General features: G+C 47.1%; 1 protein-coding gene across 1 annotated transcript; it reads right to left on the bottom strand.

Moving 5' to 3' along the window:
* Window positions 1-446: 446 nt before the first annotated feature.
* LOC110536809 (alpha-methylacyl-CoA racemase-like) lies at window positions 447-23,945 on the bottom strand. The gene is made up of 5 exons (XM_021622488.2): window positions 23,857-23,945; window positions 22,549-22,565; window positions 22,321-22,458; window positions 18,976-19,136; window positions 447-560 (listed from the first exon to the last, which is right to left on the bottom strand). Exons 1-5 carry the CDS (start codon window positions 23,943-23,945, stop codon window positions 447-449), a joined length of 519 nt encoding a protein of 172 aa, XP_021478163.2.
* Window positions 23,946-26,853: the final 2,908 nt, after the last annotated feature.

Below are 26,853 nucleotides of genomic sequence, written 5' to 3' on the forward strand. Positions count from 1 at the left end.
CCCGTCGGAAGTCAATTCCATCAGGCTACAGTAGATAAATTATGCTAGTTGCACTTGAAACAGTGAGATTGTGTACAAACACACCGTATCTATGGTAATTTACTTTCCTTTATGACCTGTTTGGCATGTCAAAACTGATAATGTTCAGATTTTTTTTTATTCAAGGTCAGTATTTACTCTGCAATAATATTAAATGTAATGGTTTATAAGGTCACCATAGCAGCACCCACCTGTAGCACGCGCTCCAGCAGGTATATCTCTCTGGTCACCCCCAAAACCAATTCTTCCTTTGGCTGCCTCTCCTTCCAGTTCTCTGCTGCCAATGACTGGAACAAACTACAACTGTGCTTTGTCTGCGTTACACTCAATAATTCCAGCTAAGAGCAACTGTTTTACCTCTGCTGGTTTGAATCCAGACTCCTCTAGAACGAGACGTGTGTGTTCCCCTATGAAGGTGTCCCGGGCCAGGCAGGGGTCAGCAGGGGTGCGGGACAGGACAGGACAGGTGCGGGGCTCGGGGTCACCTCTCGCTGGGCGTCCCTGTGGAAGGAGGCCCTCTCCTGGTTGTGGGGTGGGAGATCACCTCGTCAACAGAGAGAACGGGAGTCACACAGGCGTCCGTCCCATCGAACACTCGACCACACTCCTACCTGGGTCTTAGTGGCAGACTGCTAAGTGAAGATTTGCCTCAGCTCTGGCCAATCACAGATGCTCATCTGGGGAGGAAGATTGACAGCATCCAATCCCAGGCCTATAAAAAGTGATATGCAACTGATAAGATATGAGGAACACAAATATACAGTATGTATGCAGTAGAGCTGGGGTGTCAAACTGGTAACTCTAATGAACTAGAGTATCCTTTGCAGCGAAGGTAACTCTGGGTCTTCCTTTCCTGTGGCGGTCTTCATAAGAGCCAGTTTCATCATAGCACTTGATGATTTTTGCACTTGAAGAAACTTTAAAAGTTCTTGACATTTTCCAGATTGACTGACCTTCATGTCTTACAGTGGTGATGGTCTGTCATTTCTCTTTGCTTATTTCAGATGTTATTGCCATAATATGGACTTGGTCATTTTTCAAATAGGGCTATCTTCTGTATACCAACCCTACCTTGTGTCACGCCCTGGCCTTAGTTATCTTTGTTTTCTTTATTATTTTGGTTAGGTCAGGGTGTGACATGAGGGATTTATGTACTTTGTCTCGTCTAGGTGGTTTTGTATGTTTATGGGGCTGTTTCCTTTCTAGGTAGTTTTGTATGTTTATGGGGCTGTTTCCTTTCTAGGTAGTTTTGTATGTTTATGGGGCTGTTTCCTGTCTAGGTAAATTGTATGTCTATGGTTGTCTAAATTGGTTCTCAAGTTGAGGCAGCTGTCTATCGTTGTCTCTGATTGGGAACCATATTTAGGCAGCCATATTCTTTGGGTATTTTGTGGGTGATTGTTTCCTGTGTCAGTGTTTGTGCCACACGGGACTGTTTTCGGTTTTTCACATTTCTTGTTTTGTAGTTGTGTTCATGTTGAGTTTTCCTATTAAAACCATGGACACTTACCACGCTGCATTTTGGTCCGATCCTTGTTTCTGTTACGGTGCGTGAATGAGGACCCAAAAGCGAATTAACTTAAACAGAGCTTCTTTAATTACCAAACATAGGTAGGCTCAGACGGACCGGCAGATTCCGACAGGACAAGACAAGGTTACAGCAAACATGACGACAGTCTGGTTCAGGCATGAAACACAACAAACAAGAATCCGACAAGGACAGGAACAAAAACAGAGAGAGATATAGGGGACTAATCAGAGGGAAAAGGGGAACAGGTGGGAGAAGGGATGACGAGGTAGTCAAGAGGAGACAAGGAACAGCTGGGGGAAAGCGGGGGAGAAAAGGTAACCTAACAACGACCAGCAGAGGGAGACAGGGTGAAGGGAAAGGACAGAGACAAGACACAACATGACAGTACCCCCCCACTCACCGAGCGCCTCCTGGCGCACTCGAGGAGGAAACCTGGCGGCAACGGAGGAAATCCTCGATCAGCGCACGGTCCAGCACGTCCCGAGAGGGAACCCAACTCCTCTCCTCAGGACCGTACCCCTCCCAATCTACGAGGTACTGGTGACCACGGCCCCGAGGACGCATGTCCAAAATTCTACGGACCCTGTAGATGGGTGCGCCCTCGACAAGGATGGGGGGGGGGGGGGAAGACGAGCGGGGGCGCGAAGGACGGGCTTGATGCAGGAGACATGGAAGACCGGGTGGACGCGACGAAGGTATCGCGGAAGAAGAAGTCGAACTGCGACAGGATTAATGACCCGAGAAATACGGAACGGACCAATGAACCGCGGGGTCAACTTGCGAGAAGCCGTCTTAAGGGGAAGGTTCTGAGTGGAGAGCCAAACTCTCTGACCGCGACAATATCTAGGACTCTTAGTTCTACGCTTATTAGCAGCCCTCACAGTCTGCGTCCTATAACGGCAAAGTGCAGACCTGACCCTCTTCCAGGTGCGCTCGCAACGTTGGACAAAAGCCTGAGCGGAGGGGACGCTGGACTCGGCGAACTGAGATGAGAACAGCGGAGGCTGGTACCCGAGGCTACTCTGAAAAGGAGATAGCCCGGTCGCAGACGAAGGAAGCGAGTTGTGGGCGTATTCTGCCCAGGGGAGCTGTTCTGACCAAGACGCAGGGTTGCGAAAAGAAAGACTGCGTAAGATGCGACCAATAGTCTGATTGGCCCGTTCTGCTTGACCGTTAGACTGGGGGTGAAAGCCGGAAGAGAGACTGACGGAAGCCCCAATCAAACGGCAAAACTCCCTCCAAAATTGAGACGTGAATTGCGGACCTCTGTCCGAAACGACGTCTGACGGAAGGCCATGAATTCTGAAAACATTCTCGATGATGATTTGTGCCGTCTCTTTAGCAGAAGGAAGCTTAGCAAGGGGAATGAAATGAGCCGCCTTAGAGAACCTATCGACAACCGTAAGAATAACAGTCTTCCCAGCTGACGAAGGCAGTCCGGTGACAAAATCTAAGGCGATGTGAGACCACGGTCGAGAGGGAATAGGAAGCGGCCTGAGACGGCCGGCAGGAGGAGAGTTACCGGACTTAGTCTGCGCGCAGACCGAACAAGCAGCCACGAAACGACGCGTGTCATGCTCCCGGGTGGGCCACCAAAAACGCTGGCGAATGGAAGCAAGCGTACCCCGAACGCCAGGGTGGCCGGCTAACTTGGCAGAGTGAGCCCACTGAAGAACGGCCAGACGAGTAGGAACGGGAACGAAAAGAAGGTTCCTAGGACAAGCGCGCGGCGACGGAGTGTGAGTGAGCGCTTGTTTTACCTGCCTCTCAATTCCCCAGACAGTCAACCCGACAACACGCCCCTCAGGGAGAATCCCCTCGGGGTCAGTGGAGGCTACTGAAGAACTGAAGAGGCGAGACAAAGCATCAGGCTTGGTGTTCTTAGAGCCCGGACGATAAGAAATCACGAACTCGAAACGAGCGAAAAACAGCGCCCAACGCGCCTGACGCGCATTAAGTCGTTTGGCAGAACGGATGTACTCAAGGTTCCTATGGTCAGTCCAAACGACAAAAGGAACGGTCGCCCCCTCCAACCACTGTCGCCATTCGCCTAGGGCTAACCGGATGGCGAGCAGTTCGCGGTTACCCACATCATAGTTACGTTCCGACGGCGACAGGCGATGAGAAAAATACGCGCATGGGTGGACCTTGTCGTCAGAGAGGGAGCGCTGAGAAAGAATGGCTCCCACGCCCACCTCTGACGCGTCAACCTCGACAACGAACTGTCTAGAGACGTCAGGTGTAACAAGGATAGGAGCGGATGTAAAACGATTCTTGAGGAGATCAAAAGCTCCCTGGGCGGAAACGGACCACTTAAAGCACGTCTTGACAGAAGTAAGGGCTGTGAGAGGAGCTGCCACCTGACCGAAATTACGGATGAAACGACGATAGAAGTTCGCGAAGCCGAGAAAGCGCTGCAGCTCGACGCGTGACTTAGGGACGGGCCAATCAATGACAGCTTGGACCTTAGCGGGATCCATCTTAATGCCTTCAGCGGAAATAACAGAACCGAGAAATGTGACGGAGGAGGCATGAAAAGTGCACTTCTCAGCCTTCACAAAAAGACAATTCTCTAAAAGGCGCTGGAGGACACGTCGAACGTGCTGAACATGAATCTGGAGTGACGGTGAAAAAATCAGGATATCGTCAAGGTAAACGAAAACAAAGATGTTCAGCATGTCTCTCAGGACATCATTGACTAATGCCTGAAAGACAGCTGGAGCGTTAGCGAGGCCGAAAGGAAGGACCCGGTATTCAAAGTGCCCTAACGGAGTGTTAAACGCCGTCTTCCACTCGTCCCCCTCCCTGATGCGCACGAGATGGTAAGCGTTACGAAGGTCCAACTTAGTGAAAAACCTGGCTCCCTGCAGGATCTCGAAGGCTGAAGACATAAGAGGAAGCGGATAACGATTCTTCACTGTTATGTCATTCAGCCCTCGATAATCTATGCAGGGGCGCAGAGACCCGTCCTTCTTCTTGACAAAAAAAAACCCTGCTCCGGCGGGAGAGGAGGAGGGGACTATGGTACCGGCGTCAAGAGCTACAGACAAATAATCTTCGAGAGCCTTACGTTCGGGAGCCGACAGAGAGTATAGTCTACCCCGGGGGGGGGTGGTTCCCGGAAGGAGATCAATACTACAATCATACGACCGGTGTGGAGGAAGAGAGGTGGCCCTGGACCGACTGAACACCGTGCGCAGATCGTGATATTCCTCCGGCACCCCTGTCAAATCACCAGGCTCCTCCTGTGAAGAAGAGACAGAGGAAACAGGAGGGATAGCAGACATTAAACATTTCACATGACAAGAGACGTTCCAGGAGAGGATAGAATTACTAGACCAATTAATGGAAGGATTATGACAAACTAGCCAGGGATGGCCCAAAACAACAGGTGTAAAAGGTGAACGAAAAATTAAAAAAGAAATGGTTTCACTATGATTACCAGAAACAGTGAGGGTTAAAGGTAGCGTCTCACGCTGAATCCTGGGGAGAGGACTACCATCCAGGGCGAACAAGGCCGTGGGCTCCTTTAACTGTCTGAGAGGAATGTCATGTTCCCGAGCCCAGGTCTCGTCCATAAAACAGCCCTCCGCCCCAGAGTCTATTAAGGCACTGCAGGAAGCTGACGAACCGGTCCAGCGTAGATGGACCGACAAGGTAGTGCAGGATCTTGAAGGAGAGACAGGAGTAGTAGCGCTCACCAGTAGCCCTCCGCTTACTGACGAGCTCTGGCCTTTTACTGGACATGAAGTGACAAAATGACCAGCGGAACCGCAATAGAGACAGAGGCGGTTGGTGATTCTCCGTTCCCTCTCCTTAGTCGAGATGCGGATACCTCCCAGCTGCATGGGCTCAGCACCCGAGCCGGCAGAGGAAGATGGTAGTGATGCGGAGAGGGGAGCGACGGAGAGCGCGAGCTCCTTTCCACGAGCTCGGTGACGAAGATCAACCCGTCGCTCAATGCGAATAGCGAGTTCAATCAAGGAATCCACGCTGGAAGGAACCTCCCGGGAGAGAATCTCATCCTTTACCTCTGCGCGGAGACCCTCCAGAAGACGAGCGAGCAAGGCCGGCTCGTTCCAGCCACTGGAGACAGCAAGAGTGCGAAACTCAATAGAGTAGTCTGTTATGGATCGATTGCCTTGACATAGGGAAGACAGGGCCCTGGAAGCCTCCTCCCCAAAAACAGATCGATCAAAAACCCGTATCATCTCCTCCTTAAAGTTCTGATACTGGTTAGTACACTCAGCCCTTGCCTCCCAGATTGCCGTGCCCCACTCACGAGCCCGTCCAATAAGGAGAGATATGACGTAGGCGACACGAGCAGTGCTCCCTGGAGTAAGTGTTGGGCTGGAGAGAAAACACAATATCACACTGGGTGAGGAACGAGCGGCATTCAGTGGGCTCCCCAGAGTAACACGGCGGGTTATTGATTCTGGGCTCCGGAGATTCGAAAGCCCTGGAAGTGGCCGGTGGATCGAGGCGGAGATGGTGAACCTGTTCTGTGAGGTTGGAGACTTGGGTGGCCAGGGTCTCAACGGCATGTCGAGCAGCAGACACTTCCTGCTCGTGTCTGCGTAGCATCGCTCCCTGGATCCCGACGGCTGAGTGGAGAGGATCCGAAGTCGCTGGGTCCATTCTTGGTCGGATTCTTCTGTTACGGTGCGTGAATGAGGACCCAAAAGCGAATTAACTTAAACAGAGCTTCTTTAATTACCAAACATAGGTAGGCTCAGACGGACCGGCAGATTCCGACAGGACAAGACAAGGTTACAGCAAACATGACGACAGTCTGGTTCAGGCATGAAACACAACAAACAAGAATCCGACAAGGACAGGAACAAAAACAGAGAGAGATATAGGGGACTAATCAGAGGGAAAAGGGGAACAGGTGGGAGAAGGGGTGACGAGGTAGTCAAGAGGAGACAAGGAACAGCTGGGGGAAAGCGGGGGAGAAAAGGTAACCTAACAACGACCAGCAGAGGGAGACAGGGTGAAGGGAAAGGACAGAGACAAGACATGACAGTTTCACCTCTTCAGAGGAAGCCAGGGGAGTGTCGCCGCCCCAAGGTGCAGCAGGAGAAGCGGCAGCAGGAGCAGCGTAAGGAGGAATGGACATGGGATGATGTTTTAGACGGCAAGGGTTGCTACACATGGGAGGAGATCCTGGCGGGAAAGGATCACCTCCCATGGGAACAGGTGGAGGCAGCTAGGAGAGCAGAGGCAGCCGGAGAGAGGAACCGGCGATACGAGGGAACACGGCTGGCAAGGAAGCCCGAGAGTCAGCCCCTAAAATTTCTTGGGGGGGAAGGCACACAGGAAGTATGGCGAAGCCAGGTAGGAGACCTGCGCCAACTTCCTGTGCTTACCGGAGAGCGAGACAGACCGGACAGGCACCGTGTTATGCTGTGGAGCGCACGGTGTCTCCAGTGCGGGTGCATAGCCCGGTGCGGTACATTCCAGCTCCTCGGATCGGCCGGGCTAGAGTGGGCATCGAGCCAGGTAAGGTTGGACAGGCTCGGTGCTCAAGAGCTCCAGTGCACCTGCACGATCCGGTCTATCCAGTGCCACCCTGGAATGAGTAGTTGTGTCCAAACCTTTGACTGGTACTGTATGTCTCGTGTCTGAGCCATTGAATTGCGACTCCACTTTGTCTCTGTACTGACGGTTTGCCTGTTTAATACATTACGGAGGGCATAACTGCACTGTTTGTATTTGACCGTTTTTCCAGTCACTTTATCGTGGTTAAATGCGGTAGTTCGCGCCTTCAGTTTTGCGCAAATGCTGCCATCTATCCACGTTTTTGGTTTGGGTAGATTTTAATAGTCCCAGTGGGAACAACATTCCCTACACACTTCCTGAGGAACTCAGTCACCGTATCAGTGCATACGTCAATGTTATTCTCAGAGGCAACCCAGAACATATCCCAGTCCACGTGATCAGAAAAATCTTGAAGGATGGATTCCGATTGGTCAGACCAGCGTTGAATAGACCTTAGCACGGGTACTTCCTGTTTGCAAAAAATAAGTGAGTTTCTGTACGTTATCACAATCTCACCATGAGTAGTTAATCATGAAACACACTCCACCGCCTTTCTTCTTCCCGGAGAGTTCTTTATTCCTGTCTGCACGATGTACTAAGAACCCAGTTGGCTGTATGGACGGGGATAGTATATCCGGAGGGAGCCATGGTTTCATGAAACAGAGTATGTTACAGTCCCTGTCTCTCTGGAAGAAGATCCTCACCCTGAGCTCGTCTACTTTATTGTCCAGGGACTGAACATTAACGAGTAATATACTTGTGTGCAGCCTCCTAAGTCAGACTAGAAGTCCACTCCGAATACCTCTTCTCCGCCGGCGGCGTCTTGGAGCAGCTTCTGGGATAAGTTAAACTTTCTAGGGCTAGCAGAACCCCTCGACAACATTCAGCTGAAAAGGCAGCGCGTGAAATTCAAAAATATGTTTTTGAAATATGTAACTTTCACACATTAACAAGTCCAATACAGCAAATGAAAGATAAACATCTTGTTAATCTACCCATTGTGTCCGGTTTAAAAAATAGCTAAAGCACAACATATGATTATGTTAGGTCAGAGTCAAGTCACAAAAACACAGCTATTTTCCAGCCAAAGATAGGAGTCACAAAAAGCAGAAATATAGATAAAATGAATCACTAACCTTTGATGATCTTCATCAGATGACACTCATAGGACATCATACTACACAATACACGTATGTTTTGTTCAATAATGTGCATATTTATATCAAAAAATCTCAGTTTACATTGGCGCGTTACGTGCAGTAATGTTTTGATTCCAAAACATCCGGTGACTTTGCAGAAATACTCATAATTAACACTGATACAAGATGCAAGTGTTATTCACAGAATTAAAGATAGACTTAACCTCTATTCAACCGCTGAGTCAGATTTCAAAAAAACTTTACAGAAAAAGCATAATCTGAGAACGGCGCTCTGAACCCAAAACAGAATGGAATATCTGCCATTTTGGTGTCAACAGAAGCTAGAAAAAAACACTATTGTTATGAAGCGTGAATGAGGACCCAAAAGCGAATTAACAAAACTGAGTTACTTTAATGACGAAACACACGTAGGCTCAGATGGACAGGCAGATTCCGACAGGACTAATCAGAGGGAAAAAGGGAACAGGTGGGAAAAGGGGTGACGAGGTAGTTAGGAGGAGACAAGGAACAGCTGGGGGAAAGAGGGGGAGATAACGACCAGCAGAGGGAGACAGGGTGAAGGGAAAGGACAGAAACAAGACACAACATGACAATACATGACAGTACCCCCCCACTCACCGAGCGCCTCCTGGCGCACTCGAGGAGGAAACCTGGCGGCAACGGAGGAAATCATCGATCAGCGCACGGTCCAGCACGTCCCGAGAGGGAACCCAACTCCTCTCCTCAGGACCGTACCCCTCCCAATCTACTAGGTACTGATGACCACGGCCCCGAGGACGCATGTCCAAAATCCTACGGACCCTGTAGATGGGTGCGCCCTCGACAAGGATGGGGGGGGGGGGGGGAGACGAGCGGGGGCGCGAAGAACGGGCTTGACACAGGAGACATGGAAGACCGGGTGGACGCGACGAAGATATCGCGGAAGAAGAAGTCGCACTGCGACAGGATTAATGATCTGAGAAATACGGAACGGACCAATGAACCGCGGGGTCAACTTGCGAGAAGCGGTCTTAAGGGGAAGGTTCTGAGTGGAGAGCCAAACTCTCTGACCGCGACAATATCTAGGACTCTTAGTTCTACGCTTATTAGCAGCTCTCACAGTCTGCGCCCTATAACGGCAAAGTGCAGACCTGACCCTCTTCCAGGTGCGCTCGCAACGTTGGACAAAAGCCTGAGCGGAGGGGACGCTGGACTCGGCGAACTGAGATGAGAACAGCGGAGGCTGGTACCCGAGGCTACTCTGAAAAGGAGATAGCCCCGTCGCAGACGAAGGAAGCGAGTTGTGGGCGTATTCTGCCCAGGGGAGCTGTTCTGACCAAGACGCAGGGTTGCGAAAAGAAAGACTGCGTAAGATGCGACCAATAGTCTGATTGGCCCGTTCTGCTTGACCGTTAGACTGGGGGTGAAAGCCGGAAGAGAGACTGACGGAAGCCCCAATCAAACGGCAAAACTCCCTCCAAAATTGAGACGTGAATTGCGAGGTCCGAAACGACGTCTGACGGAAGGCCATGAATTCTGAAAACATTCTCGATGATGATTTGTGCCGTCTCTTTAGCAGAAGGAAGCTTAGCAAGGGGAATAAAATGAGCCGCCTTAGAGAACCTGTCGACAACCGTAAGAATAACAGTCTTCCCCGCTGACGAAGGCAGTCCGGTGACAAAATCTAAGGCGATGTGAGACCACGGTCGAGAGGGAATGGGAAGCGGCCTGAGACGGCCGGCAGGAGGAGAGTTACCGGACTTAGTCTGCGCGCAGACCGAACAAGCAGCCACGAAGCGACTCGTGTCATGCTCCCGGGTGGGCCACCAAAAACGCTGGCGAATGGAAGCAAGCGTACCCCGAACGCCAGGGTGGCCGGCTAACTTGGCAGAGTGAGCCCACTGAAGAACGGCCAGACGAGTAGGAACGGGAACGAAAAGAAGGTTCCTAGGACAAGCGCGCGGCGACGGAGTTTGAGTGAGTGCTTGCTTTACCTGCCTCTCAATTCCCCAGACAGTCAACCCGACAACACGCCCCTCAGGGAGAATCCCCTCGGGGTCAGTGGAGGCTACTGAAGAACTGAAGAGACGAGATAAAGCATCAGGCTTGGTGTTCTTAGAGCCCGGACGATAAGAAATCACGAACTCGAAACGAGCGAAAAACAGCGCCCAGCGCGCCTGACGCGCATTAAGTCGTTTGGCAGAACGGATGTACTCAAGGTTCCTATGGTCAGTCCAAACGACAAAAGGAACGGTCGCCCCCTCCAACCACTGTCGCCATTCGCCTAGGGCTAAGCGGATGGCGAGCAGTTCGCGGTTTCCCACATCATAGTTACGTTCCGACGGCGACAGGCGATGAGAAAAATACGCGCAAGGGTGGACCTTGTCGTCAGAGAGGGAGCGCTGAGAAAGAATGGCTCCCACGCCCACCTCTGACGCGTCAACCTCGACAACGAACTGTCTAGTGACGTCAGGTGTAACAAGGATAGGTGCGGATGTAAAACGATTCTTGAGGAGATCAAAAGCTCCCTGGGCGGAAACGGACCACTTAAAGCACGTCTTGACAGAAGTAAGGGCTGTGAGAGGAGCTGCCACCTGACCGAAATTACGGATGAAACGACGATAGAAGTTCGCGAAGCCGAGAAAGCGCTGCAGCTCGACACGTGACTTAGGGACGGGCCAATCAATGACAGCTTGGACCTTAGCGGGATCCATCTTAATGCCTTCAGCGGAAATAACAGAACTGAGAAATGTGACGGAGGAGGCATGAAAAGAGCACTTCTCAGCCTTCACAAAAAGACAATTCTCTAAAAGGCGCTGGAGGACACGTCGAACGTGCTGAACATGAATCTGGAGTGACGGTGAAAAAATCAGGATATCGTCAAGGTAAACGAAAACAAAGATGTTCAGCATGTCTCTCAGGACATCATTGACTAATGCCTGAAAGACAGCTGGAGCGTTAGCGAGGCCGAAAGGAAGAACCCGGTATTCAAAGTGCCCTAACGGAGTGTTAAACGCCGTCTTCCACTCGTCCCCCTCCCTGATGCGCACAAGATGGTAAGCGTTACGAAGGTCCAACTTAGTGAAAAACCTGGCTCCCTGCAGGATCTCGAAGGCTGAAGACATAAGAGGAAGCGGATAACGATTCTTCACTGTTATGTCATTCAGCCCTCGATAATCTATGCAGGGGCGCAGGGACCCGTCCTTCTTCTTAACAAAAAAAACCCCCGCTCCGGCGGGAGAGGAGGAGGGGACTATGGTACCGGCGGCAAGAGCTACAGACAAATAATCTTCGAGAGCCTTACGTTCGGGAGCCGACAGAGAGTATAGTCTACCCCGGGGGGGAGTGGTTCCCGGAAGGAGATCAATACTACACTCATGTGCAGGATCTTGAAGGAGAGACAGGAGTAGTAGCGCTCACCAGTAGCCCTCCGCTTACTGATGAGCTCTGGCTTTTACTGGACATGAAGTGACAAAATGACCAGCAGAACCGCAATAGAGACAGAGGCGGTTGGTGATTCTCCGTTCCCTCTCCTTAGTCGAGATGCGGATACCTCCCAGCTGCATAGGCTCAGCACCCGAGCCGGCAGAGGAAGATGGTAGTGATGCGGAGAGGGGGGCAACGGAGAACGCGAGCTCCTTTCCACGAGCTCGGTGACGAAGATCAACCCGTCGCTCAATGCGAATAGCGAGTTCAATCAAGGAATCCACGCTGGAAGGAACCTCCCGGGAGAGAATCTCATCCTTTACCTCTGCGCGGAGACCCTCCAGAAAACGAGCGAGCAAAGCCGGCTCGTTCCAGCCACTGGAGGCAGCAAGAGTGCGAAACTCAATAGAGTAGTCTGTTATGGATCGATTACCTTGACATAGGGAAGACAGGACCCTGGAAGCCTCCTCCCCAAAAACAGATCGATCAAAAACCCATATCATCTCCTCCTTAAAGTCCCGATACTGGTTAGTACACTCAGCCCTTGCCTCCCAGATTGCCGTGCCCCACTCACGAGCCCGTCCAGTAAGGAGAGATATGACGTAGGCGACACGAGCAGTGCTCCTGGAGTAAGTGTTGGGCTGGAGAGAAAACACAATATCACACTGGGTGAGGAACGAGCGGCATTCAGTGGGCTCCCCAGAGTAACACGGCGGGTTATTGATTCTGGGCTCCGGAGATTCGAAAGCCCTGGAAGTGGCCGGTGGATCGAGGCGGAGATGGTGAACCTGTTCTGTGAGGTTGGAGACTTGGGTGGCCAGGGTCTCAACGGCCTGTCGAGCAGCAGACAATTCTTGCTCGTGTCTGCCTAGCATCGCTCCCTGGATCTCGACGGCCGAGTGGAGAGGATCCGAAGTCGCTGGGTCCATTCCTGGTCGGATTCTTCTGTTATGAAGCGTGAATGAGGACCCAAAAGCGAATTAACAAAACTGAGTTACTTTAATGACGAAACACACGTAGGCTCAGATGGACAGGCAGATTCCGACAGGACAGGACAAGGTTGCAGCAAACACGACGATAGTCTGGTTCAGGCATGAGAACACAAACGAGAATCCGACAAAGACAGGAACAAAAACAGAGAGAGATATAGAGGACTAATCAGAGGGAAAAAGGGAACAGGTGGGAAAAGGGGTGACGAGGTAGTTAGGAGGAGACAAGGAACAGCTGGGGGAAAGAGGGGGAGAAAAGGTAACCTAATAACGACCAGCAGAGGGAGACAGGGTGAAGGGAAAGGACAGAAACAAGACACAACATGACAATACATGACAACTATAAATATTCACTTGCCTTTGATCTTCATCAGAAGGCACTCCCAGGAATCCCAGTTCGACAATAAATGACTGATTTGTTCCATAAATTTCCATAAAGCCCATCATTTAGCCACTTGTTGTTAGCGTGTTAAGCCCAGTAATCCAACTTCATGAGGCACTTCCTCCAGACAAAAACTTGAATATTTCCGTTACAGTCCGTAGAAACACGTCAAATGATGTATGCAATCAATCTTTAGGATGTTTTTAACATAAATCATCAATAAGGTTCCAACCGGAGAATTACATTGTCTGAAGAAAAGCATTGGAACGAGAGCAAACTCTGTCCGGAGTGCGCGTCATGAGACCGAGGCTCACTGCCAGCCCACTCACTCAAAGAGCTATTATGAGCCCCTCCTTTATAGTAGAATCCTCATACCAGTTTCTAAAGACGGTGACATCTTGTGGAAGCCCTAGGAAGTGCATCCTCATTCATATCTCACTGGGATTTCAATAGGCACTGTTTTGAAAATCGATTTCTCACTTCCTGTTTTGATTCTTTCTCAGGTTTTTGCCTGCCATATGAGTTCTGTTATACTCACATACATAATTCAAACTGTTTTAGAAACTTCAGAGTGTTTTCTATCCAATACTAATAATAATATGCATATATTAGCATCTGGGACAGAGTAGGAGGCAGTTCAGTCTGGGCACACTATTCATCCAAAAGTGAAAATGCTGCCCCCTATCCCAAAAAGGTTAAATTGCCTTGGGGGTACGAACAAAGGATCCAATTTGGGAAAGTCGTATCTGGTCAGAATGCTGGTGAGTTACTGCCGCTCTGATATCCAAAAGATATTTCCAGATGTATGTAATAACACAAAAAATGTTCTGGGCGAATAATGTAAGAAAAAAATAATATATAATATATACTGCGAAGTTGCTTAGCAGCTAGAAGCAGAGCTGCCATGTCTGTCCATCTTCTTCATTACATATGAAGGCGTCCTAGGCCGAAACATAAGCCTGTTTGTTTGTCCCGTGAATAAAACTCAGATCAATGCAGGCACAGAGTTCTCCTTTTTCTTTCTTTTCCTGGATAGTCAGTCACCCATTGACGTGTTCTGGGCTAAGGAATGTTTTATGAATGAGTAATTAACCAAAATGGTTAATCTGACAAAAAGACAGAATTAACACAAGTTTAGAGTTTGCTTCTTCAATGTAACTAGTGTATTGCAGATCATAATGTAATAGAGCCACTGGCCCTAGCCTAGAATGTCACGCTCGTTGAAATGATTGGACCAAGGTGCAGCATGCGTAGAGTTCCACATGTTTTGATTAATAGTAACTCACCAAACAAAACAAACAAGCACAAACTAAACGTGAAGCTACTGGTGTGCATACAGGCAACTATCTGTAGACAAGATCCCACAAAGCACAATGAGGAAATGGCTGCCTAAATTTTATCCCCAATCAGAGACAACAGTAAACAGCTGTCTCTGATTGGGAACCATACCAGGCCAACATAAACCATTAATCACCTAGATGACCCACATTAGTCACTATCACGCCCCAACCAACAGAGAATAAACAGCTCTCTATGGTCAGGGCGTGACATTGAGTAAGTAACCATTATAGGAAATAAAGCCATCTCAATTGTGAAAATAGTTTGGGAAGACATACTATGTTTGCATAAAAATAATGTTATTGCATTAAGGATTTCAACAATCACAGCTATGCCCATATTTGCCTGGTTTTGATTGGCTGTGGCGTTAGGTAATGGACATCTTCTAAGATGATTGCCATTAAACACAATGTCAGGGCTAATTACTGATGGGCCGTTCGCGAACGAGTCGGCTCAAAGTCGGCTCTTGTAGGTGAACGTTGGGAGCCGGCTCACATATCAGAGAGCCGTATCTATTAACAAAATATTTAAAAATTAAGATATGATTAATCAAAAGATGTAAATGAATAGAATGAACTAATTCAAAGAACAAAAAAATTAATAAAATAATATAGGCCTAAATGCTCAAGAGCACACATTCGTTCTGACTATCTGCTCAGACTAACAGCCTCACATTTTGTTCCTGTCTATCAGACACGCAGTGTCAACCAATGAACCAAAGATGCATGAGGGAGGGCTGAGCCAACTCACTCCCAGTCACACACTTAGCAGCTGAGGAGAGAGAGGAAGGACAGCTGTGAAAACAACAGCTGGAAAATGAGTCAGAAGCCCAGTAGCATTTGGATGTATTTTAATAATGTAGACAATGTTAGAGCACAGTGTAGAATTTGCCAAAATAAAATCTCATATAAAGCCGGTTCTACGCACAACCTACACCGGCATATGTCGAACTGTGCACCTAACTGTGAAGCTAGCTGTAGCAGAGCTTCGAGAAACTAGCGGGCTTGCTAGTGATAGTGGTGGAGGCAGCACCTCCACACGTGGAGATGTATCCACTCAGTCAAGTAGGCCTACTCCACGACCCACAGCAGTGCAGTCTTCTATGGACCAGTTTATGCCAATGTCTGCAGAAAAACAAGCCCAAATTGATATTGCATTGGTTAAAATGATTGCCACCAATTTCCAGTCATTTCCGATCGTGGAGGACAGAGGTTTTAGAAGTTATAGAAATAGTCTAAATCCAAGCAGGAAAACCCTTTCAAAATCCCTTATTCCACAACTGTACGAGAGCACACAGACTTCAGTGTGGGAAAGAGTCCAAAAAGCTACTGCAGTATGCCTTACCACTGACTGCTGGACATCAAGGGAAACCACTTCTTACATTTCGGTTACATGTCACTTCATTGAAGATTTTTCGATGTCTAGCTGTCTTCTGGACTTTTTTGAGTTCAGCGACAGACATACCTCAGAGAACATGGCAGAGGAACTGTTGAGAGTGGCCAGAAAATGGCAAGTAGATGGAAAAGTGGTCTGTTCTGTTTGCGACAATGCAGCTAACATAACCAAAGCCATGGACATTTTTAAATGGACCCATCATCCATGTCTTGCCGACACAATCAACATGATAGTAAGAGATGCTCGGAAGGTGATGAAGCCCACTGTGGACAAAGTGAAAGCAGCTGTGGAATACTTCCACAGGAGCACAGTAGGTGCTGAAAACAAAAGTCTACACAACGCCAGATGGGGATGCCTGAGCTGAGGCCTAAACAAGACTGCACTACAAGGTGGAATTCAACATTTTATATGTTGAAGCAGTTTCTTGAGTCAAAGGATGCCATCATCTCTACCCTGGCCATTGTCAATGCACCTGTTGATGCTCTGACACAAGAGGAATGGGAGGTGGAGGAGCTGTGCAGAGTCCTGGAACCCTTTGATCATGTCACTGTGGAGATCAATGGACAGAGGTACAGTAAGCAGTTATTACTACATCGTTATTTAATCCAGTATTATATATGTATATGAGCAATAAATGAGAATGTAGTATCAGTAGACAAAACATGAACCTGAACTAATAAGTTACTGTTCTCTCAATTCAGCTATGTGCCAGCCTCAAAAATGATACTCCTGTGTAAGGGTCTGCATCGGATCACAGCCAGACGCCAGAGAGAAGCAAATGTAACCACAGAACATGTGACAGAGTTGGACACCCTATGTTCATCAATGGACAGAAAGTTCCACAGAATGGAATATAATCACGTGCTATCAGAAACCGCTGCACTTGACCCCATATTCAAGATGTTAGCCTTCAGTGACGCCAGAGTGATTGATGAGGCTCTTCAAAGAATAACCTCAGCAGCAGGGAGGGACAATCCCATCAGTCAGCTGGCTTAGGCACCAGGGCAGCAGGAAGAAGAGGGATCAGATGGAGCAGAAGCACCAGCAGTAGTGCCACAAACGTCTGCTGTTTGGATGCTGTTTGACGAGAGAGCAACTGGGGATGCAGCACGAAGGAATCCCTCAGCAGATGCCATAATGGAGGTCCGATCCTATTTGGAGGAGATCTGCAGATCCTCTGAGCTGGTGGAAGAACAAGGCCTCTGTCTACCCTCGGCTTACTAAAGTCATGACAGGGAGACTCTGCATAGTGGCCACATCCGTTCCCTCTGAGAGGGTCTTCTCGAAAACGGGACAAATGATTACTGAGAGAAGAAACCGCATCAGCCCCTCGAAAGTGAGACAGCTTGCATTTCTGAATGCAAATCTCTCATGAAATCAAAATATGGTCAGCATTGCTGTGTGCTGCTGGTTACAACATGGCAATAAAGAAGAGAGAGAAAAGAGGGTCCGTTTAATGTTTTAAGTGGGATGCTGCAGTTTTGCACATTGTTATTTATTTTTCTTTGATATGGTGCAATATTCTATTATTATGTTGTTCGGACTGCATTCCGTTTGTTTATAAACATTAAAAAAGTTATACTTTAAATGCACATGTGTAATAGCATCCTTTTTTACATGTTTTTATATTTGTGGGATGCTGCATTTTTCTATTTTTTCATAAAATGTTCTTTGTTATGGTGCAATATTCAATTATGCTGTTCAGATTGTATTCGTTTTGAATGGTTCGATTTATATGCATTTTGTTTATATACATTAAAAAGTTACACTTTAAATAAAAAGTTTAATAGCATTCTTTTCCATAACAAACCAATGTATTTTTAAATACATTGTGTTTAAGGTAGAGTGTGATTTAATTTAATAATTTAATTAGAATTGTTTTAAAACTAATCATAGTCAAACTATTGCAAACTGTTTGACTTGAATGAATACAAAACATATTTTTTTTAAAGAGACGTTTGTGAGCCAAAAGTCTATTTTTGGTGAGCTGGGCCAAACGAGTCGGCTCACTGAAAAGAGCCGGAATGCCCATCACTAGGGCTAATTGCCTTGCCAGCCAACAATGTGACTGTCTTGGCCCCTCACTGAGGCATTTATCAGCAGATTAAGTGTACTTCTTAAGGACAAAAGAGCAGCCATCTATACCACAGGCATGAATAGGATGTAGCCGACTGCATACCTAAGGTTTGCATACCAACATATGTAGTTTACATAAATTATAATCTCAGTGAGATTGGAATGGTAAAACATGATGAGGTTATTAAACCCTTGAATATGGGAGCTACAATATTATGATTCTTCCCGTAACTAAAACCGTGATTTTTTTTTGCATTTGCAGATCTCTTCACAGCATGGTATTAACCTTAAAAGTGTGATCTCTATCTTTGGAAAAGTGCCCACAATCCCTGGAGGAAAACGAAAGTACAAGCCTTAAGCAAAACGTAATGTTGTTTACAGTGATCACGGAGGGGAGGTTAATATATTCATTGAAAAATAAAAACGGGGCTTCAGGCGGCATAGCGTCTATGGCTCTAACAACATATAAAATATGACAGTGAGCTGCGGCAAAAGTCAATAAAACCAAACCTTGAGCACATCCTACATCCCACCTAATCTACGTACTAGATTTGACTGGCATTTGAAGACGTGCTCCGGTTCTTTGGCAACTAAGAAATTATTTTTAAACATATCGCTTTGTGCTGGATTTGTAGCCAGTGTGTAGTTCATACATGCATAATCTATGAGCAGAATGAATGACATACCTCAATTAGCCATGAAATCCCTAGTTTAAAAGCGACTGTTTTCTTGAAGCTGTGCCACACTATTTTTTCTATATTTCTCCCCACGTGGGCCAGCACCCTAGCAATTGAAGTTCAGGTTTCAGGAGCAGAGAAAAAAGTTTGGAAGTTTCTGTTGTTGTTGAGGGCCCTGGTTCAGAGTTTTCTTCTATTAAATAAACATTATATCCTACGGCATTCTTTAGGCAAAAAACAATATGCTGCAACGTACAAACCAGTATGTCTATCATCTTGTGATATGCATTGTACAGATGTACCTGGAGCTACAGAGCATTATTTAATTATTGGTCTTTAGAAAGCATTTACTGTAGGTGTACTGAGAACAGCACCGTGGGTGTAGAAGTGGACTGAGGGTCGTGATCTGCTCAGACCTCAACTGGGCTGATCTCATTCTCACCATGCTGGCATCAATGACCTGCCCTCTGCCCAACCTGGTCCTCTCCAGCAGGACCAGGACCACCCCGAAGGCACACGTCAGACCCTCGCCCGCAAGGTCTGCCACCAGGTTCAGAGGAGCGTAGGGCTTCTCATGGCTCCGGCCCAACATGGAGAACAAGCCTGACACAGGAGGAGGGGAATACATGGAGTAAGCTAGGCAGAATTGGAGGGAGATTCCTTTATGTCTGTATGGACAATGGTACAGTACATAGAAAGGATGCTGTAGATGATCTAAAATAAACATCTAGTCTAATGGAAAGTCATTAGCTACATAATAAACCATAGTCATTGAATTTATAGCCTTCAATTATATGCCAGATGATAATTGAAATATGATACATTATTAATAACAATAGGTTTGAATTAGCTTGAGTTCAAAAGATGGGTCCACCAATAAGTGCCTTTTGGGCAATGTAAATGCCCCCCCCCCCCCCCCCCCCCCAAAAAAAAAACATTATTTCTCCAAATGTTTACATTCTGTCATAAAGACCACATTAAAACGCATATAAACATGGCTATAGTAAGTGGCAATTAAAGTAACAGGTTTGACGTTTTCATCTTAAATCCACCATAACTTCCATTGTGACAGTGGGAATGGAGGGGCAATTGAATGCAAGCTTCCCCAAAAAATGTATTCTTAAAACATTTCTAGCCTATCTATCTATTGTTAACAGGGTTGATGTGTTATGCTCAACCTGCTCCGTTTTTCACCACAAAACAAAAAAATGTCATTGTTTCTTTTGCACATATAACGTCACCATTTTAAAACCAGAGTTCAGTTCACTTAACAGGTTAGACCTTAACATAAGGGGAAATGTAAATGAATCACTAATCACGCAAAATAAATTATAGTCTTCAGAAATGACTTTGTCAAAGCAACAAAGTAACCAGGGCTTTACAACGATGGTGAAATTAAATTTGTGGGTTAAGTGGGCTAAAAATCAGATTAATTGAATTTTCCCTGTGTTCCATATTAAAGGGCACTTCATTACCCCTTAACTTATTCCACATTTCATTGTGTTACAGCTTGAATTCTCTAAAATTCTCTCACCCATCTTTTCACAATACCCAATACTGACAAAGTGAAAACATGTTTTTAGAAATGTTTGATATACAGAAATATCTATTCACCACCTTGAGTAAATACTTTGTAGAAGCACCTTTGGCAGAAATTACAGCTGTGAGTTTTTCTGGGTAAGTCTAATAGTTTCCACACCTAGATTGTGCAACATTTGTCCATTATTATTTTTTCTCCAAACTATGTCAAATTGGTTGTTGATCATTGATAGACAACCATTTTCAGGTCTTGCCATAGATTTTCAAGTAGATTTAAGACAAAACTCTAACTAGGCCACTCAGGAACATTCACTGTCTTCTTGGTAAGCAACTCCAGTGTAGATTTGGTCTCATGTTTTAGGTTAGTGTCCTGCTGAAAGGTGAATTCCTCTCCCAGTGTCTGGTGGAAAGCAGGCAAACAGGTTTTCCTCTGGGATTTTGCCAGTGCTTATCTCCATTCAGTTTTTTTAATCCTGAAACACTCCCCAGTCCTTAACAATTACAAGCATACGCATAACATGATGCAGCCACCACTATGCTTGAAAATATGTAGAGTGGTACTCAGTTGTAAATACACGTTGGGTCCTTGAAAAGTGCTATATAAGTCCCATGTATTATTATTCAGTAATGTGTTGCATTAGATTTGTCCCAAACATAACACTTTGTATTTAGGACCAAAAGTGAATTGCTTTGCCACACTTTTTGCAGTATTACTTTAGTGTCTTTAGTGCAGGATGAACGTTTTGGAATATTTTTTTATTCTGTACAGGCTTCCTTCTTTTCCCTCCGTCATTTAGGTTAGTATTGTGGAGTAACTATACAGTTGTTGATCCATCCTCAGTTTTCTCCTATCACGGCCATTGAACTCTGTAACTGTTTTAAAGTCACCATTGGCCTCATGGTGAAATCCCTGAGCCATTTCCTTCCTCTCCGGCAACTGAGTTAGGAAGGATGCCTGTATCTTTGTCGTGAGTGTGTGTATTGATACACCATCCAAAGTGTAATTAATAACTTCACCATGCTCAAATGAATATTCAATGCCTGCTTTATTTTTACCCATCTACCAGTAGATGCGCTTCTTTGCAAGGCATTGGGCAACTTCTTTAGTCTTTGTGGTTGAATCTGTGTTTGAAACTCGCTGCTCGACTGAGAGACCTTACATATAATTGTACGTGTGGAGTACAGCGATGATGTAGTCATTCAAAAATCATGTTAAACACTATTATTGCACACAGAGTGAGTCCATGCAATACGTTGTGACAGATTTTTACTCCTGAACTTACAGTGCCTTCAGAAAGTATTCCGACCCCTTCAAATTTTCCACATTTTGTTACATTACAGCCTTATTCTAAAATTGAGTAACTAAACACATTTTCCTCATCAATCTACATACAAGGCCGCAGAATGACGAAATGAAAACAGGTTTTTAGAAATTTTAGCATAAAGTTTTCAGCCCTTTGCTATGAGACTCAAAATAGAGCTCAGGCGCATCATGTTTCCATTGATCATCCTTGAGCTGTTTCTACCACTTGATTGGAGTCCACCTGTGGTAAATCCAGTTGATTGGACATGATTTGGAAATGCACACACCTGTATATATAAAAGGTCCCACAGATCACAGTGTATATCAGAGCAAAAACCAAGCCATGAGGTCAAAGGAATTATCCGTAGAGCGCCGAGACAAGATTGTGTCGAGGCACGGATCTGGGGAAGGGTACCGAAACATTTCTGCAGGTGTCCAATAACACAGTGGCCTCCATCATTCTTATAAGGAAAATGTTTTGAACCACCAAGACTCTTCCTAGAGCTGAGGAATCAGGGGACAAGGGGTTGAATACTTACTGACTCAAGACATTAACTTTTCATTTTTAAATAATTTGTAAATATATATATGTTTTAAAGCAATTTAATCCATTTTAAATTCAGACTGTAACGACAAAATGTGGGAAAAGTAATGGGGGTGTGAATACTTTCTGAAGGTACTGTTACAGGCTCTTAAAATTCAATATTGGTACACAAGTTCTACTGAAAATATCAAAGGGACGCAAAAAGGTACTCTATTCGTGGAACGACCCAGATGGTTGCCATCGAGACTATTCAATTATTATAGAGCTATCAATCGTAAGTAATATGCCATTGAATGGTCTGTTTTTCCTATATTTGATTTTCAACTGAAGCCACATCTTATGTCACTGTTGGAAAGTCAAGAGAAATAATACGAATTTTATTCCAGTGAAGTTGTTTCTACCTGACATGACGAGGTAGTTGATGTCATGGCCAGCAGCCTTGGCTCCACTCAAGCCGTAGCCAGTGAGGCATGAGTAGATCAGACGAGGGTTCTCCTTCAGTATCTCCTCTGGACCCATGCCCAGCTTCTCCATAACTCCTACACAGAAACACAGTTAATGGAGAGGTACAGACTTTAGATACATTCAAAAAAGGAATTCAAGTACTGAGAAGCAACATGAAAGTGTACCATTAGTCAGGTTCGACCTATTCAGAACCAAACACCCACACCACATGCCCAGAAACAGAAGACAACGCATCACTAAGTAATGTAGTCATGTAGATGAGGTTGGGCCAGGGACACTGTCTATATCTATAGACCCTGCACTCATAACCATCAAATAGACAGACCACTGCAAACCCTGGGAAAAATGCCCTTTCAATACAGCCACCAGCTAACTGGGAAAGTAACTACAGCTAACCAAGCAGTCTCCATATAAACCCTTTCTCAGACTCAAAACAACGAAGATGCAGAAAGCTTAGCCTTTTTTATGCCAAAGGAGGAGAGAAACTTAATTATTTGGAACCCGGCACAGTAGTAGACCAGAAGAGTGCAATTGATTTCACTTTGGGTTTAATTGCAGGGTTTGGTAATGGCCACTTTGACACAAATGATAGGGAAACTACATTCGTTATTGGACAAATATGATTCAGAAAAAATGCAAAGGCTTTCTACACAAAAATAAAGAGCTACGTTTGCTCACTTGATTAGCAGGGAGGACTCTGATTCCAAGGTCAAAAAAAGTAGATGGACGGTCACGTGAAGTTTCATCCCCTGAATCAGGAGTGAGTATTCAATCTATTGCTCTTCCTGTTAGACTCTTTAGTACCCGTCACTCTGGCTGACTGTCCCTCATGCCCTGTGTCTACAGCGTTAGTGGATTCCGGCGCTGCTGGTAACTTTATGGATTAGACCCTTGTCTCTGCTCTCAATATTACTACCTACTCGCTCTTCTCTCCTTTTCAGGTTCAAGGTCTCGACTGTCGGCCTCTAGGATCCGGAACCATCACACTCATCACCCAACCACTCACCCTCACCGTGGAGCCCAATCACCAGGAAAACATCCCCTTCATCACCAGCGCACCAGTTCACAAGATCATCCACAGCCTACCTTGGCTTCTGCATCATAACCCTATTCACCCTACCCCATCTCATGGTGGAGGATGAGAATCACCAACTGGTCACCTGAATGCCCAGAAGACCTGCTTTCCTGTCCCCTGTGGTTCCACGTCGGTTGAGAGTCCTGTGGTTGCCCTCCAGGCCAACATCATGGAGGAATAACAGGATCTAAGGGAGGCATTCTCCAAGACCCGCGCTACCGGTTTCCCTCCTCATCACCCCTGGGACTGTGCCATTGACCTGTTTTCCGATGCTACACCTCTGCACAGACGCATCTACCCTCCACCCAGGCCATGGAGGGCTACATTCAACATTCAATAGGCGCTCCAACATGGTTTCATCCGTGGTCTCAATGACATTACCAAGAAGTATCGGTACCCTCTCCCGCTGGTGCCGTCAGCCATCGAGCAGCTCCACTGGGCCCGGTTCTTCAACAAACTGTAGGCACGCCGCAGGTCCAATCTCATTCGCATCCGGGAGGGGGATGAGTGGAAGACGGCGTTCAGCACGATGTCTGGTCACTACAAGTACTTGGTTATGCCCTTTGGCTTAGCCAATGCTCTGCCAGTGTTCCAGGCATTCGTCAACGAGGTGTTCAGGGACATGCTAGGACATCAGATGATTGTGTAATTCGATGACATCCTGATCTTCTCGACCAACCTGGAGGATCACATCACTCACGTTCGAGCAGTCCTGGAATGCCTCTTGGCTAACCACCTGTTCGTCAAGGCGGAGAAGTGCCAATTCCAGAGGGCTGTCTCCTTCTTGGGCAACCAAATCAGCCCGCAGGGAGTGAGGATGGAGGACAAGAAGGTAGATGCGGTAAAGTCATGGCCAGTCCCAACCACCATCAAGGGGTTAAGCCCCTCTCACCTCCCTCCTCATTGGTGGGCCTCGTAGGTCAGTTTGGTCTCATCAGCCGACGAGGCCTTTCGTCTAAAGGGGCGTTTCACTTACCCAGATCCCACACTACCTTTTGTGGTTGACGCAGATGCATCGGAGGTGGGTGTGGGGACAATTTTGTCACAAAGACAGGGGGACCGACAAAAAGTGTATCATTGTGCTTTCTTCTCCAAGAAACTGTCCCCCGCAGAGAGGAATTTATGACATCTGGAGCTCTTGGTGGTGAAGTTGGCATTAGAGGAGTGGAGACACTGGCTCAAGGGTGCCACGGAACCATTCGTCATCCTCACCGACCATCGGTTGACCCCCTTCCAGTGTGTGTTGGGTTTCTAGTCGGCCCTGGCCCCGTGGACCCTGGGCCAGACCACGGCTCCTGTGGTAGATGAGTGTTTCCGGCTTGCGGAGGAGGTGTGGAACAATGCGCACATGAGACTCCAGCGCGCCGTCCATCATCAGAAGGAGCAGACAGACCGTCACCACAGAGAGACCCCTGTGTTCCATCCTGGGGATCGCATCTAGCTCTCAACCAGGAACCTCCCACTCCACCTGCCCTGCAAGAAACTGAGTCCCCGGTTTGTGGGGTCGTTCAAGGTTCTCCGGAGGGTCAATGAGGTGACATACAAGTTACAATTACCCAGTCACTACAATATCTCACCCTCTTTTCATATCTCCCTGTCCCCTAGCTGATGCTGTCCCCCACGACACACCTCCACCCCCCCCCCCCCCCTGGACATCGAAGGGAGCCCAGCGTATGCTGTCAGATCCCTGGATCACAGTATCAGGTGGACTGGGAGGGGTATGGAGCGGTGTTGGGATCCAGTGGAGGACATTCTGGACCCCAACATCATCCGTGATTTCCACCTTCGCCGCCCGGAATGACCCACTCTTCGTCCCCGGGGTTGTCCCCCTGGTCGGCGTCGTCCTGCGGCTGGAGCTGCACATCAGATGGGAGGTACTGTCACATCTGCTCCTGCTTCTCCCCTCTGGTGCACGGCGTCGGCCAGAGTACTAACCACCGGTCCTGGGATTCATCATTACGCACACTGGCACTCATCATTACACACATAACCTGGACTCCATTACCTTCACAATTTCCTCCCCTTTCTATGTCACTCTCCCAGGTTCACTCACCAGTTGGTATTGTTCTTGTTAGTGTCAATTTCCTGGTTTTGTTGTTTTATTAAAACGTTTCACCTGATTCCGACTCACTGCTCCATCATTACAATAAACAGTGCAGGGGGGTAGAATTTGATTAGCTGTTCAGCATTCTTAATGTATGGCTTGGGGTGTAGAAGCTGTTAAGGAGCCTTTGGACCTAGACTTGGCGCTCCAGTACCGCTTGCTGTGCGGTAGAAGAGAGAACAGTCAATGACTAGGGTGGCTGGAGTCTTTGACCATTTTTAGGGCCTTCCTCTGACACCGCCTGTTATAGAGGTTGCTGGATGGCAGGACGCTTGGCTCCAGTGATGTACTGGGCCGTACTCACTACCCTCTGTAGCGCTTTGCAGTCGGATGCAGAGCATTTGCCATACCAGGCGGTGATGCAATCAGTCAGGATGCTCTCGATAGTGCAGCTGTAGAACTTTTTGAGGATCTGAGGACCAAATCTTTTCAGTCTCCTGGGGGGAATAGGCATTATCGTGCCCTTTTCATGACCGTCTTGGTGTGTTTGGATCATGGTAGTTTGTTGGTGATGTGGACGCAAAGGAACTTGAAGCTCTCTACCTGCTTCACTGCAGCCCTGTCAATGAGAATGAGGTCATGCTCGGCCTTCCTTTTCCTGTAGTCCATGATCATCTCTACACATTACTGGGAATCCAGATATGTATCTGTTGGTTACACATGCCTTAAAAATAAGTAGGCGCGTGGATCAGAGAACCAGTCTGTATCTGGTAGCCACCATTTGCCTCATGCAATGCAACACATCTCCTTCACATAGTTCACAGTTGATCAGGCTGTTGATTGTGGCCTGTGGAATGTTGTCCCACTCCTCTTCAATGGCTGTCCGAAGTTGTTGATATTGGCAGGAACTGGAACACGCTGTCGTACACGTCGATCCAGGGCGTACCAAACATGCTTAATGTGTGAAATGTTTGAGTATGCAGGCCATGGAAAAACTGGGACATTTTCAGCTTCCAGGAATTGTGTACAGATCCTTGCAACATGGGGTCATGCATGATCATGCTGAAACATGAGGTGATGGTGGCGGATGAATGGCATATCAATGGGCCTCAGGATCTAGTCACGGTATCTCTTTGCATTCAATTGCCATCAATAAAATGCAATTGTGTTCATTGTCCGTAGCTTATGCTTGCCCATATCATGACCCAACCACCACCGTGGGGCACTATGTTCACAACACTGACATCTGCAAACTGCTCACCCACACTACGACATACACGTGGTCTGTGGTTGTGAGGCTGGTTGGACATATTGCCAAATTCTCTAAAACAACATAGGAGAAATGAACAT

The sequence above is a fragment of the Oncorhynchus mykiss genome, chromosome 12 (genome assembly GCF_013265735.2).
Source record: "Oncorhynchus mykiss isolate Arlee chromosome 12, USDA_OmykA_1.1, whole genome shotgun sequence".
Taxonomy (NCBI): domain Eukaryota; kingdom Metazoa; phylum Chordata; class Actinopteri; order Salmoniformes; family Salmonidae; genus Oncorhynchus; species Oncorhynchus mykiss.

What these genes read in the sequence shown, in the direction of transcription:
- LOC110536809 (XM_021622488.2), bottom strand. Translation starts at nt 23,945, where the DNA reads ATGAGATTGGACCTGCGGCGTGCCTACAGTTTGTTGAAGAACCGGGCC. An exon ending in CAACTACCTCGTCATGTCAG is followed by an intron (nt 19,137 to 22,320) that starts GTAGAAACAACT and finishes CTCCTGTGTCAG; the next exon opens with GCTTGTTCTCCATGTTGGGC. An exon ending in AGGTCATTGATGCCAGCATG is followed by an intron (nt 561 to 18,975) that starts GTGAGAATGAGA and finishes CCCCACAACCAG; the next exon opens with GAGAGGGCCTCCTTCCACAG.